General features: G+C 38.2%; 1 protein-coding gene across 2 annotated transcripts in view; it reads left to right on the top strand.

The window, feature by feature from the left end:
* The window catches only part of LOC120733999 (polypeptide N-acetylgalactosaminyltransferase 10-like), a 113043-nt gene that overhangs the window by 34813 nt on the left and 62586 nt on the right, over nucleotides 1–15644 (top strand). For both annotated transcript variants that reach the window (XM_040032539.1, XM_040032540.1), the window contains exon 4: nucleotides 5357–5523. In XM_040032539.1, the coding sequence (XP_039888473.1) occupies nucleotides 5357–5523 (167 nt within the window). The remainder of the gene's footprint in view (nucleotides 1–5356; nucleotides 5524–15644) is intronic.

The following is a 15644-nucleotide window of genomic DNA, read 5'->3' as shown; positions in this document are numbered from 1 at the left end:
AGAATCGACTCTAAAGTTCAGACCTGATGAAATTCCACAGCAATAAAAGAGGAAAAATGTTGTAAAGCTGTTTAACCAGAGTGAAAGTTTAATGAGTTTGGAATGGGTACTTTTTCTGCAGTATATGGTAAATGGCCTGTATTTGTATAGCGCTTTACTCAGTCCCTAAGGACCCCAAAGCACTTTACACTACATTGTATAGTAGTGTATAGTGTATATATAAATATTATGCTATTTAGCAACTTCAAAATCCAAATGGTTAAATATCCTTCTTTTAATGCACTGTTTAAAAAGTCTCTTTAGTCTAATTTATTTTTAAACATAACAATTTTTAACAAATTGAAATCTTTTGATTAAGTGACAAATGTTCACTTAGATCTACAAGTTTGATGTTTGACAATCACCAACAACTGCATTATTTTCACGTTATTTTCATTTTACAATGACCAGAGCTTAACTCGTATCCGTGCTGAAATGGACGTATTCATCAACCCAGCAATCCACCGGTTCCATACAGGCATCATCCAACTCTCCTGACACGTGCAGACATGATAAAAGTAGTCAAAACTGAGAAAATTGTCACAGAAACTCAAGAAGCTTAAATTAATTTAATTTGTGAGTACATTAACACTACTGCATTTGGGTTTAGCGTGTGGTCAAAATCTGCTATGAAGGCTTGAAAGAGTAAATGCAAAAGAAAAGATTTTGCAAGAAAAAATGCAAAATGTCCAAAGTGAAGCAAATACAGATTTCAATGTAAAGCAGAAAGCCATTATTAGACACCAGGACAATTCTGCCCTAACCAAAACCTACTTGGTAATGTTTGCACCTTTATTATCCAGGCTGGCTTTGGTCCAACTCATTACGACGAGCACTGTTTCGAACAATTGCTCCGATTATCAACCTGACCAGCCTATTAACAGGAGAGAGTTGGCTTTACACACAGAAGTTGATAATGCACCATGTGTTGCCCATGTACTTGTAAACCATGTTCTTGATAGTAATTAACAGTGTCATTGATGTCCCCCCGTGTGCAAGGTGTTATGAAGTGACAGAACATGTGTGCCGCGTTGTACGGGAGCAGCTTTCCGTCTGGCTGCTGTGGGGCTGCGAATATTTTTCAACCAGGATTTTCTTGGGAGGAGGATGAGTTCAGAGGATGGAGAAAGTGGAAAGTCTGGCTCTTTTTGATTGGTCACAGTGAAGCAACAGGGAAGCTTAATAAACGAGACAAACTCAAAAACCCTTTATGACCCCCATTTCCTGCCATGGTTATTGAACTGGATGGAATGAATAACATATTGATGATTTTGCTAATCTGTGGCCAAGAGGCCATTAGAGTCCAATGGGATTATCTCCTTTGGAGTTTAAATAAATGTCTGGCTTTACTGTTGGAGTCTGCAGAAAGCTTGTGGAATAAAAATGGTGTGAAAACAATTTTGTTCTGTGGGAACATGAATGTGCATAGCAAACACCACCCATCAGTTCTCATGTTTCTAGTTAAAGGAGGGGTTCATTTGTAGAAGCATTCAGAAGGCAGATTTTTATGAGCAAGAAGTGTAATGTGTTAACTTCATTGACTTGGAGGTCATTTTAATCAATTCTGTCATCTTTGTTTGATTACTCCGAGATGGAAGATGATCCCAAAGGCAAAGCTTTGCTCAAACTTCTAATAAAGTTGAAGTTGAAGAATAACATGAACAAACAACAAGTGCAACAGCTAGCACTTAACTTAACTGCTACTTGGCTTTACTCTTCATGAATAAGATGAGACAAGATGTTTGCTTCTTTGTTTACTGCCCCGGTGTCGTGGACTTGATGCGATGACGAGGTGCACATTAAGCTGAGCATTTTCTAGTATTCAAAGTATTCAAAGACGGATGCTGTAGAAGCACGGTGAGCCATATGGGCCCGTGTTTGCAGTACAGAGTGCTGGGTTCTTTCCAGCTTCTCCTCTGACTCATTTAAGAACAAAATACTGAAAATAAACTCAACGGCAACATTATAAATATCATCTGCTTAACAGCTTTGGATCTGGTGACCCGATTCGTCACAGATCAGCCTTCAGCTCTTTCCCTCTACCTGACAGGGCTGTTCTCTGACCCTGCTGTCACTTTCTTGTGGGAAGCAGTTTTAAATGCTTTCCCTCTCAAGGTCCCTCCAGGACAGCATTTATGTTCTTTCTGATTTTTTTTTTTTTTTTCCCCTTTTCTTCAGATTTATAAAGTTTCCACATCCTGTGACCTTTATGAAGCATTTTCCATCACAGAGCCAGTTTCCACCAGTACGGCATCACGGTGGCACACTTTATCAAGTTTATATTGGACAGAGAACTCTTTGCTTGTTATAGCTGTCAAGGGAATAGAGTTCAAACTTTGCAAACTCACAGGCAGCAGTATCGTGAAGCAAGCGTGGAATCAAATGTCAGAAAAAGCAGATAAGTGAGAAATTTCCAGTCGAGTCCTTAAGGTTTGCCCGGCCTGCTAACGGTAGGATGATTTTAAAGGTTGAGCTGTTGTGCATAGACACAGGGATTACTTTAAATTCGTCTTTAGCTCTTTGGTGTTATTTTTATCCTGATTGCATCAAGGGAGCTTTCTGAATATACTAAAAGAATTTGGCAATGGTTCAGAACATAATGATTCTGCTAAAGTGAGCTGAGGGAAAGTCTTTGTTCAGTAAAGGTACAGGCGCTGGCACAATGATAACTTAATAGAAAAACTTGGAGTTCTTGTTCTTGCCTTTTTCTGGTTCAACATTTTGGACATGTCTTTCACAACCATTATTTTAGAAGAGGTTTTTCATTATATATGAAAGCTTTGAGTTCATAACTGGATCTTTGCTCAGCCAGAACCACCTACGGGCGATGGTTAAAATCTGACTCAACAGAGTTCTGTTGAAGACTGAACATTTTTATTGTCTAGGCCACTCGGGCTTGTGGGAAACTAGCGCGAGGATCCAGATGTAGGGCTGGGTATCGTCACTGATTTCTAGACTCGATTCTATTCTGATTCACAAGGTCCTGAATCGATTCAATTTGATTTGAATCTGGGAAATTTTGCCTCACACAGTCAGAAATATTCTAATTAAGATCAGTACATTGACATATTTTTGTATCTATAAAAAGGAAGCTGACACTTTCCAGACTTTATCAAAGGCGTGAGCATCACAGCAGATGCCTTTGTGTCAAAGTAGCTGAAGATAAAACACAGAAAATACATTTATATAAAAAAAAATCGATTCAGGATTTTAATGAATCGATATCACGTTATCCAAGCCAGAATCTATTTTAATCGATGAATCGATTATTAAAACCCACCCCTACCCAGATGCTTCACACAGGGCTAACGGGGATGGGGGAGGCCAGCAGGTGTATCTGTTTTACTGGTCAAAGTAACAGAGTGACGGGTGTCCGACAGCTGTGTGCCAAATCTATTCACATCAGGCCCGGGCCTCTCAACAGGATTCGTATATCCATTTCGCTCTCACTCACTACCTGAATGACACGATGGAGAGACACAGAGGATGGGTTTCAGGCAGCCACACGGGCCTTGAGAGACTTAATTACTGCCGCGATAGATTCTCCTCCTGATCTTTCAGAGAGCGAGAGAAAGAAGAGACAAATGTCTAGAGGGGCAAGCCAGCAGGTGGTATGCTTCATTAGATCTTATTAAAAGAGCAGCTCATTGTTCAGGTTGGGCTGGTAGAGGGCGCACAGCAGTACAGCAAGGTAAAGGGCAGCTCCACAGGTTCCAGAAGAATTTCTACCACGCTCTCCATTAGCATTTTAAATAATAACCCCAGCACAGAAACACATGGAGGATTATTCTATGTGGTAACTGCATTTTGGTAAAGGCCAAACAGACATGATGATGAGGCTCTATGAACCTTTGTTACAAAGAGAAGGGCTTACATGTACAATGTACCCTGAAGAAAAAGTTGTATAGAAAATCCGATGAACTTGCAGAGTTAAAGGTAAAAGAATAAAACATTTTACAATGCTTGCCACTGAACTAATGAGTGTGGGCATGCCTGTTGCTAACACAATACTATAGTACGCTAGTATGCTACATTATATATCTCCAGTCCATCTGCAATTTATTTAGGTTACACTTCATCGAGCAGGTTGAAAAGGAATAAAGCTATTTTTGCAACTTTTTTGGTCATTAAAAATATTAAAAGATTATTAGGAAAAATGTGCAAATCTTCCTCCTTGTAACTTCTAAAAATAAAGATTCCTTCCCCTTCTTGTAACACAACAGCTCACTGAATGTCCTTGAATGTTAGACTGTAGCTCAACAGAATAGGACATCTGAAAATGTCGTCTTCACAAAAATCAAAAACTGTCCCTGATTTAAATTTGGCCAATCAGTGCTCAAAGGTCATGTCATTGTGTGCTTCAAACTTGCACTTATACACAGAAAGTATTTAAACTGTTAATCTGTTTAAGCTGGCCTTTTCAAGTCAAAGACCTTCACTGGTGATGAGAGCTGGATCTCAAACTCCAATTCAGAGACCAAACAACAGTTTTCAGCTCGCAGCATTCAAGCTTGAAAGCAACGGTCAGGTGACCAGTAACGTGTTCGTTTTTCCAGCGTTCACAGGGTTTTGCTGTAAAAATTGATGTTCAGACTGTCAATGCAGTGTTCTGCTTTAACAAACTGAACTATGGTGTGTATCTACCACACAAAGTGTGTTTTGGCACAAAGTGGATGGAAAACGCAGGTGATTACTGGTCACACCAACACAGTCGTTGCTCATCAACCACTTGTTCCCCAAGATTTATCTCCTGTAGATGTATTACCCATGCGAATACTCTGATAGGGACAACTTTGATCAGAACAGACCAATAGTGACCAATTCCAGGGAGCAATCCAAAATTACATTTCTGTTGGGGCCAAACGAAAAGGCCTATAATCCTTTATGGAGTTGGAGGCCTTTGTTATCACACCTTGAATTATAGCTATTTTTCACTATTGTCTGTCATTTTCTAGATGAGATTTCAGAGTACTACTGAGCATTGGATTGGTTTGTCATTACTGGTACCACCCAGTGTTTACTTGGTGGCAAGGCTTCCTTCTAGGATCGCCCCCCACCCCTTTGCATGTACTACACAGAAAGCAGAAGGCGGGAACAGCAGTAGCAACAACCGAGCTTTGGATTGATTTTTCCTAGAAAGAAGTGTGTGTCGAGATTGTTTGTGGTTGTTAGTATTACTAACAGTAATTGGGCATCGAAGTCATCAAACTTTGTCCAGTAGTTAATGAGATACTTCACACTGGCTAAAAATATATTATTACATATTTCCCTTTTGTCTATTCCCCCTCTTATTTGTGTCTTCCATGTGTTTGTGTAGCTGTAAACACAAACTGTATGCAGAGAAGCTGCCCAACACCACGATCATCATCCCGTTCCACAACGAGGGCTGGTCGTCGCTGCTCAGGACGGTTCACAGCGTGCTGAATCGCTCTCCCCCACAGCTCATAGCCGAGATCATCCTGGTCGACGACTTCAGCGACAAAGGTACACAGCGCACACACGCTCATCACTACTGAGGAGAAAACACCTGCGTTCGTGTACATACGCACAGTCTGTGTGGCTTGCTGCAGATAACTGAACTTTAAGTGAACTATTTCTGCTGTTCTCTGTCCTCCCCTGCTCCCTTCCATGCACAAACACAAACCACTGAATCATTTGTTTGCTAGTAATGTTGACTGTTGCACAAATACCGAGCTGCTCAGAAGTAAACGTGGCGGCCAGCTTCTGCGGAGGCCCGAAAGTGATCCCAAGACACTCATGCGTATGTATATTATAAACAGACCGGGAGAGAAATGGAGACACTCTCACTCATAGTGGTGAGTCAGGATTTCAGAAATGTATCTCACTGGGCCTGTCGGCCATTTCTTAACAAGACTAGAGTCTTGTTGCTGAGAGCCTTGCCTAAATTCACTTCTGAGCATTTGGTTGGTTGTTCTTGCCAGTATGGTCAGTAAAAGTACAATAAAATAAGAAACATAATGCATACTGCAAAAAGGTAACAATCTTATTTGTAACCCATTCAGTATAATTCCAAGAATATTATTTCTATCTGCAGTAGTAATACTTGGGGGTCAAGGCTGTTTTCTAGGTCCTTCCTATTAAGCTGGGCCATATCATACCGTTCATGGTAATACCGGTATAATGTTGGGCAACGATAAGAAAATGAAATATCGCGCTAGAATATGGGTAAAACGCACATGCGCAGTGCCTATGTTTTCATACGCACATAGCGGCGACGGAGAATGAGAAGAGCGAAAGCGGATCGGTTTGTAAAAATGCTGCAGCTTCAGTGGTGTGGAACTGGCTTGGCTTTTGTCTGTCAGATACACAACAAAACACTATCTTTGGTAGAGCATGCTAGTGGGCCGTCGTTATTACTGTGTTTTTTGGAAAATACGGCACACTTAAAATCAATTCTTTGATTTTTCTGAAAATCGACAGTGCCCCTTATAATCTCGTGTGCCTTATGTATGAATTCTGGTTGTGTTTACTGACCTCGAAACGATTTTATGTACACGGCGCTTGAAAATCTGTCAAATGTTTCAGTATGACTTTGCTGAGTTACGAAGGACATGCACATGTCGAGGAGCGTGTCAGGCTACATTTCACTGTGTGTTATACTTGTATAACTATGCATGTGACAAATAATAAAGAACCTTGAAGAACCTTGAAGCCGCAGCGCTTGATGGATTGTCGGAGCATTACGGCTATTGTAGGCAGGCGCCTCGCGGAGTGATACGTACTGTGCTTCAACATAATATTACCGTATTGTGTGTGTGTGTGTGTGTGTGTGTGTGTGTGTGTGTGTGTGTGTATAACCTCTTTTTAAGTTTTGTGGATATTATACATGGTTATGCTGAGGATGTGTCGGCCAGTTTCCACTGGAAATGCCTTTTTAGTTAAACTGTCAGCAAGGAATTTGCATTTGCACTGTTACATTTTTATATAACTTTAATGCAGATAGAAAACAGCTGCTTGTTTAAATGAAAATGCATTGTTGTTTTTTTTCCCCTAATAAAGTTGTGGAGTTGTAAAGTATTTTGTCTAGTGTCAATTATATCGTCAGTTATATCGTTATCACAAATTTTCAAATGTAAATCGTGATAAATATTTTTGGTCATATCGCCCTGCTCTACTTCCTATCCTCGTTTCAACTTACTTTACGCAGGCAGCTGTAGCAAAAACCCAACACAGAACACTTAGAACAGCTATGATACTGAATAAGGCAGAAACAGCAGGAAATGGACAGCTGGGTTTCAAAGAGGCTTGCAGTGGCGCAGCAACTTAGAGGAGTTGGTGTGGTTCAGCTAATTTGGTGGTGGCCCAAACTAATATTACACTTGGTTATATTAAATGCAAGTCCTAACCAAGCTCTATGTGCGAGCTCGTAACATCAGCTGAGCTTTTTTGTATCATTGTAATAATGCCAGGACAAATGTTTAGCTTAAGCAGCTAATGCTAGATGTTTGTCATGGCTGTTTGTGTATTTTCCTTCTAAAATCGACACTGTGGGTTAGTTTTCAAAGCAAAGCCTCAAGCTTCCCTGTCTGCATAAAAAGAATTTATATTGTTAATATGTTCGGAGCTGCTGCCTGCAGCCGTCTCTGAACAGATGCTGATGATGAGGGTGTTCTGTGGCCCGGCTAGTGTTAGCGAGGTTAGCAGCAGAATAATCTACTTTCTGGTGTGAACCGGTATTCTCACACAGACAGCTTAATCAGTTTGAACTCTGGAATTAATGTACAGCTTTGAACCCTTACATAATAAATCGGGGGGACAAGTGCAATGTTATCAGCAAGGCCTCGATGGAGGTGAGAACACGATATTAATCACGAAGCCTGCTGCAAAGCCACCGTGTGATGCATAATTTCAGGTTCACTTTTCCAGCTCCTTAGATATTAAATAATTTATGGAGAAAAAAGAAGAAGAAACTGGCATGAAGGAGGATTTTTACTCGACTTTCAGAGGTGAACTGCTCTTGTCGGTTGTTAAGGAGAGAGGTAACCGCTCACATTTTATCAAACCCTGTCACTTTCTTTCAGGCTGATTAACAATCTCCGTGCTCCATGGCAGCAGGCTAGCCCGCAGAGTTACTGATGGCCTGTTATATTAATTGGCGCTGTTTTGTTTTGGTGCCTCACTGCTGACATGAGGAAGATAAACAATTGATGAGATGTTTTTGTCAGTGCAGTTATATTTTCTGAGGTGCTAATTAGTACCAGGTTTATATGTTGTGTAATTATAGCCTTGTTGCAGAGCGGCGTTTCAGGAACAGCCTCTTCTCTCCTTTTAATATCATAATTAATGCAACTATTCCTGTTTGACTTAGAGGATACCTGATGATTTATATTTGTCTCTGTGCTTGCTGTGCTCAGCTTTGTGTTGTATTGACTCAACAGAACTTTTCTCTTTGGGTTCAGGAAAGTTTTAAGTGGATTGTGAACTTCTGCTCATTTCAAACTAATTTAACTTCTTGTGATGTTATTTTTAGATGTTAAAAGTGTAAGAATCTTAAAATAGATTAAATTAAATGTGAAATTAGAGTACTGTTGTTCCCAGTTTACATAAATTGCAAGTTTGTAATGTGCGTGTAGGTGTGTGTCAGCTTCAGATCAGTTCTTGTGCTCAAAAGTTAGAATTCAAAAGACTATTATTGGAACCGAACATCATGTTTAATGAATATGCAGATGAAAAGTTATGTAGCTCTAAAGTTATATACTCGATTAAATCCTCCCCTAAAAATCATTTTCTTGCATCTTTTGAAGATAACATTATTTATTTAAGTTTAATGTGTTGCTATAAATTTTCACTGTCTTTGGTCAACCAAAAAGGGAAGCGGTTGCTGGAGCTGTACGTGGAAGTCATCATTATTGTAAATACTAAGAGGGGAGTTTTGGGTGGGAGATTTATTTATTTATTTTTTTATTCTAATGCATTATTTTAAAAAATGGGACCAGACATTGACTTAAGCTACTTAAAAACAAGTCGAATTAGTAAAAGCACTGTGACAGGTTATAGTGAGAGTGAGGGTTATTGCTTTGTAACAGAAGGCCGCAAAAGGAGGTGGGAAAAAAAAAAAAAAAAGATTATAACTGTCAATATTTTAATAGTTAAACTGTGGCTGCTTTGTTGGGATGCATAGGTGTAAGATGCGTTACTTACAGGTCCTTTTTTGGTAATTTGTCAAACTGTGGCGCTCTGGTTTATTGGGGCATCTTTGAAAATTTTGAAGTTGTTCCTGACGTGACTTTTTGTTTTGTTTTTTTTGGGGGGGGGGTGGTAGCATCAGAGAATCCTAAATAATGTAGATGTCCAATGAATAATGCCGAATTATTGTTTCTTAATTCATCAGCTGCTTTGAATTTGTGTGGTAATGCATGTATTGTGAAAAGAATAGATAAATTTACATATTTGAGTCCCGGTTTGGTTGAAGCTTTAAAACATTCAGGTCAGTCAGTACTCCGAATCATTATTATTGCAGCTGGTCCGCCACTGTAATTCTGCCTCTAGATGACAAATAAACAAACACGTTTTTGTTTTGTGATTCTGAGAAACTGACAAATTAAATCTGTCTCATGCGGTGTTGTAAAGTTTCAAAATCCACTCTTTCCTTGTGCTCCTTCTAATTTGAGGGTTTGAACTTCTTCACTCCAGCTATGGAAGAACTGTGAAATCTAATACAAGCTTATTGTAGGTTATTTCTTTTCTTTTTTTGAGTGACTCAGTCAGTTATACTTTTTTGTATATTGACTGATTGCAAAGCACAGCCTGCCTCCTAACACAAAGAACAAAGCCGCACAGAATAATTGACTGTGGCTGCTGAGCATTCACACCTATAGATGATTTCAGGAATACCTTAATGGGTTCTGATGCCTAGTGGTATTTAGTTGAAAGAGACTTGAATATCCACAAGTAATCTGAAGAGAAATAAATCAGTGTCATTATAAAATCAAGCCCAGAGGACGATCAATGATGAGACCTAGAAGTGTGACAATAATGTGGCTTTATAGTGTGAATTATCTGAGTATTGCAAAGGTTGTTGTGATGACTCATGCCTATGACCACACAAAGGTCACTGTTCAGTTGTTTTTGCAGTACCATATGGCATTTCCAGGTGTCAACATTAAAAAAAAAAAAAAAAAAAAAGCAGACTTTATTTACCCTCTAATATGTTAAAGAAGTTTTATTCTGAGCATATTATCATAAAATATTCAAATAAAATTGAAGGAAGAAACTGGGTAAATGGAAATGTGCATAATTTCTGATGATTTGGTAAGATTTTATTTTTATAATTTCTTACTGTTAAAAAAAGAAAAAGAAGTTAGACTAGACTCTGTATTGTCATCGTACATGTACAACCAAATTGTGGAATATTAAATACAATCTTTGTAGTATCTTCAGTTCTCAACTGTGTTCAATCCAGGATTGTTCATGAATTTTAACCAATGGGAGATGAAGTGAGGATAATGTCATAGGAATACCAAAAACAGAAAAAACACTTATTACATTACATTTTTGTAATACCATTTACAGGTGTGGATTCAAACGGTAAACTTTTAGATTTTTGTATGTTAAAGCAATTAATAACTTCATAAGTGAGTTATGCCACTACTGGGCAAGTAAAGTACTGTGATGTACATAAACAACGTCTTAGTATATAGAAAATAATGTCATATAATATAGAATGAATGGTTTACGGTATAGCTGTAGCTGTATATACATAATTTCTCCATAGGCATCAGTATTTACAGTGTTTAGATGTGTTAAAATGCGCTACGTTGTTGTGAAAATGTCCTATAATTGTACAACGGTTTGTTACAATGCAGTAAAAATGCAGAAAATCTATTTCCAGAGTTAATTTATTGTGTTTAAAAAAACACCACTTAAATAAGTAGTGTTGGGGAGACACAGTCTAAAGTTCCATATACAAGAGAAGTGCACTGTGGTAACCTCGTATTGTACATTTTGCTTGTACATGCAGCAGTTCAATAAAGCTGGGACTGTGACTTGAAGCTTCTCAAAACCAGCAAAGACCGCTCCTCCCAAACTGAATAAGCAATGTAACATTCACAGATGTTTCTTTTTTCAGTTTATCAGGCGCAAAAAAACACATACTGAGTGAATCAGTTATTACAGAGACAGCACACTGGGATAGATGGGGTATGATTACAGTGGTGTCCTCAGGCAACCGAACAAAAGTGCACAAGAACATAAATTCAGTTCCACTGCAAAGCAGACATGGGCGTTTATCAAGAGGTTGATGTGCAAATTTATGCATCGCTCTGTGATGAAATGGGAAATAATTATAATGGGGGGGAAAGGGGAATTTAATTTGGATGAGATGGAGGATGGAGAGATATGGATAAACTCATCAGAACAAGCTGGAGGAGAGAACTTCTGTTGTAGCTCTGAACTAGAACACATCAAAGTGGATTATAAAATAAGAGCACTTTTTTATTTTTTATTTTTTTTGGTTTCCCACATTATTTATTATGCTCATGCATTTATGTCTTCATTTCTAAATGCCAAATAATGTTACAAAAAGTCATGAATATATCCGAGCAGTTCAGCAGGCCATCAGTTACCATGGCAGCTTGAGGTGATCATTTATTATGAATAGGAAGAAAAGGTTTTTTGTTCAAACTGTAGAAGGGGTGTCAGGTCCCTATGCTGTAATCCAGGTAAGAAAATCCCAGGTTGATTCTGCTCATCTGAACACAGCATATTTATCACGCAGTTGATAAAAACACTGCAGTCAGATGAGCAAAATCACCTTTGTGCCTATAATCATGTAAATTTCTACTGATGTTAGCATTTGATTGTAAAATTGAATTCAAACTGACAATAACAGCTTGTTGATCTTCAGGGGTTTAGGTTTGGGATATTACAGGTTGTGCTGTGCTTGTGTCACCTAGTTAGCGGGCTAGCGGCTGAAAATGTTTTACAGGCATTGCCTGATAAACTTGCATGTGGTGTTGTTCTGTCTTAAGTGGCATCTTCAGTGCAGAAGAATTAGTTATGTATTCATCTTGTGTCTTTTATAAGAAGAAATTACTTAACTTTGAAGCCTTCTTTTAGATTTATTCATCTCATTTTAAGTCTATAGATGTCATCACAAGTACTAAACAAAACAAATTATTCATACTTATTTTTAGCTAATGAGAAAACATTTAATTCCAGACATTGTGTGAACTTGACATCTTAGCAGGGTGAACATTTGTCCACATTGGTTTGTCCTTCTGCAGTAGGAACCAGCTGCACCAAGGACAGCACAGGTAACTTTTAAAATAATCTGCACTCTGAGCACCGTGGGAAATATATATAGACTTCCCACAAAACCCATCTGACCCCTGCCTTGAGTGTTATGATCCTAGACTCATGAACAAGCCTAAGCTACAGGAAAGCTTTTTGCTACTCCTTTGTTCTTTGATTCTCAGGGTTACTGTTTACCTTTAAACAAAACAAAAAACTGACTTGCACAACATAATCTCTCTTTAAACCAAAGCCCGATGTAAACCAACCCGCCAAAAAAGTAAGCTATTTAGTGTATCCTAAGCCAATGCGGTCAACGCAGCCAGACTCCAAAGCAGCAGATTAAAATATACATTTGAAGTTGTCATTTTAAATGTCATCTTTAATTATGCAACCTGTTTGGGAAAACACACGAAAAAGAAACGTTCACACTTTTCTGTACAAAATGTTCACTGCCAAGTAATGTTTGTGTAAAATCTCTGCTGTAATTTCAAAGTGATGATTGATTTGGCTGTTGCCACCCACCGAAGTGGAAGAAAAATATTACATTTAGCAATATTTGCATCCACATTCATCTGTTTTTCAATACGTTGCACCTTGTCAGGGTAACGTGATCCCTACCTCGCTGTACCCTTCTCACACACGCTCGCCCACGCTTACCTCTGAGCTGCTGGAGAAGTTCATTCAGGCAGAACACTGACTCATAGATAACACGCAAAACACTGAAACCTGCTGTTTTTGTCTTCTGTCTTCTTTTATCTCCTGTCTTCCCTCCCGTTCTTCTTCTTTTTGCTGTTCTCCTTCTCTTCATTTTCCCTGCATGTCTCTAATCTTTGAGTGTTCACGTTTCTGTTTTGTCATTTGTTTTGTCTCATCTTTAGGATAAGACATGTCTGCCCTGTTTCATCTCTTTGACGTCTCATCTTGTTTGTGCTTCTCCTTTCTTACTTTTCAACTGTACCAAAAATAAAAAATAAGATGAGTTAATGAAACTTATTTTAACACAGCTGTTACTAAATTAAATAGTAAAGTTAATCCAGCACAGTATGTGAAATTTGTGTGGCTTATCCTGTGTTTTTAAGTCAGCTCTGCTTATTTGCAAGTTTAATGCACTTAATGCTATTTCTTTAGTTAATGTTTGCACTATATTCCACACTAAGGCTGTTCAATATAAGGATATATATCGGATGATAATATAAAAACGTCTATCGTTTCATTTTACGCTATCGTTTGTTTCATGGTGTCGCAAAATAAACTGTTTACGGAAATATTTTTCATCGTTTTGATGGTCATTATAGTGGCTACATTAATTTGTTAAAGTTCTCTCTTATATTTAATATGACAACACTATGGACAGACAAGCAACTGTTTTTACACGTTGTTGTTAGCAACCACGATGGTAAAACAATGGCGTGGCTCTGCCTTCCGCTTGTTTGTTTTGCAAATTAACCTTTCACAATAAAGCTCAAGATCCTGTTCAGACTTTTTCAAAATAAACTAAATCGTGAAAGAGTATGCAGAGTTTTATGGATGACAAGCAAAAAAGAGGCGTTAGGTGCTAAAAAAATAAACCTTAGACTCAAACATTAGAACAGGCTTTCTAGAGCACGCCGTGTAATACATACTCGCAAAGAAATACAACTTATGTCTAAAAATGTATAGCTAAAAGTCTCAACTCTAGGTACACGACGCCCAGCTGAAAACACTTCACGCAAGTCGAGCTGCTCAAGATTCACAGAATTTACAGAAAATGTAAAATTTTTGTGATTTATATCGTCATCGGGATGATGGATGTCTTATATCGGGATATGAGATTTTGGTCATATCGCACAGCCCTATTCCACACACTGCAGAAGTACAGTGACACGGTACACAACATAAGTTATTGGGGGAAAAAATACAGTCCCGATCCAAAGTTTAAGACCACTTAAAAGTTTAGGACCACACCTCCAAAAAAAACCTCTAGTTCAAGGAGACGAGGGCTTTGTTTTTGAAGCTCTTCAGTCTCAGATTCTGATGGTTATGGGTCTGCAGTCGACACCAGTAACACCCTTAATTTGGGTCGACGATCGTCCAGTGTCTTGACGGACGGCCAATTGAAACCATCAGCGCAGTGCTGGTTACATTTTTTTGAGGTCTTCCACTTGACTTTTTTTGTTCCATAACCATCAGGATCATTTAAGAAATCCCAAAAACCTGTCTTACTGCATCCCACCTCAGCAGCGATGGCACACATTCAGCAACCCTTTCCCCTTTGCCATCAGAACATCATGACAGTGTGACTACCTGACAGAAAATGACACATTTTTGCACAGATTTGGCCTTTTAAAGGCATGTGGTCTTAAACTTTTGATCAGCTGTGAAACGGCTTGTTTCATTTTAAGTGTTGTTTTCAGTAAATTGCATGCTCAAAAAATGTTTTGTCTCAGTCCCACTTCTTCTTGTTGCATGTTGAAGCTCTACTTTGGAACCTTGTTAAGATCCAACCATGCAAAGTATGAAAATTTTTTTTTTTTTTTTTTTTTTTTTTTTTCATTTCATTTTATTTATTATTTTTTTATTTTTGGTGCCATTTTTCAAGTGGGCTTAAACTTTTGATCAGGACTATATGGGAACACACCTACAAAGCTGAGTGAAGGCAACTACGCTCTTCTTTAAATGAAGTTAAATGCACAAATTTAGCTCAAGCTATGACTGCATTATGTGGCTTTGAATCCATTTCAGTGTGGTGGGTTTACATTTTTTTTTTTTTTTTTTTAGTGGTTTAATATCATACATTATCTGACATTTCTTCATATTTCAATTCTTGGTTATTTCTGTTGACTCTTGCTTGCTTGTTTTATTTGCCCTGACTGTTGCAAAACTTTCCAGCGTCGTTCATTTGTCATCTCACATTAATGCATTGTTGTCCTTTTTATTTCCATTTTTTTTAAAATTAGTTTTCTTGTGGTCTTTTACCTCGCGGCTGTGACATTTTGCAGTTGCAGACAAAGAACAAAACCCGCCAATGGGCAAACTATGTAATGGATCTTATTGGAACACACAAACCTGACATTCAGAGAGTAGTTCCTGTAGTGCTTTTTCCCCTTTTTAGATCTAAACCAACATGTTTCCTGTCTAATTGCTCGAGGTTGTCAGTAATGTAGTAACAGCAGTTCTGAGCAGTCTCCCTTTTCAAATGACTTCCTGAAACAGATTCCCTTTGTGAGCTAAATGGAAATAAATTTCTTTGTATCAAGTCTGCTGTGTTGCAGTAAAATCTTGGAGTATTTAGTTAACAAGTAGATTATAATCACTTTTCATTTGTTTTTTGGGGTTTTTGAGTATTTTAATTGCTGTATATTTTTTTTTTT

The sequence above is a fragment of the Simochromis diagramma genome, unplaced genomic scaffold (genome assembly GCF_900408965.1).
Source record: "Simochromis diagramma unplaced genomic scaffold, fSimDia1.1 OVJJ01000216.1, whole genome shotgun sequence".
Taxonomy (NCBI): domain Eukaryota; kingdom Metazoa; phylum Chordata; class Actinopteri; order Cichliformes; family Cichlidae; genus Simochromis; species Simochromis diagramma.
Note: the sequence above shows the minus strand (reverse complement) of the source record. Positions and strands in the feature narration are given on the sequence as shown.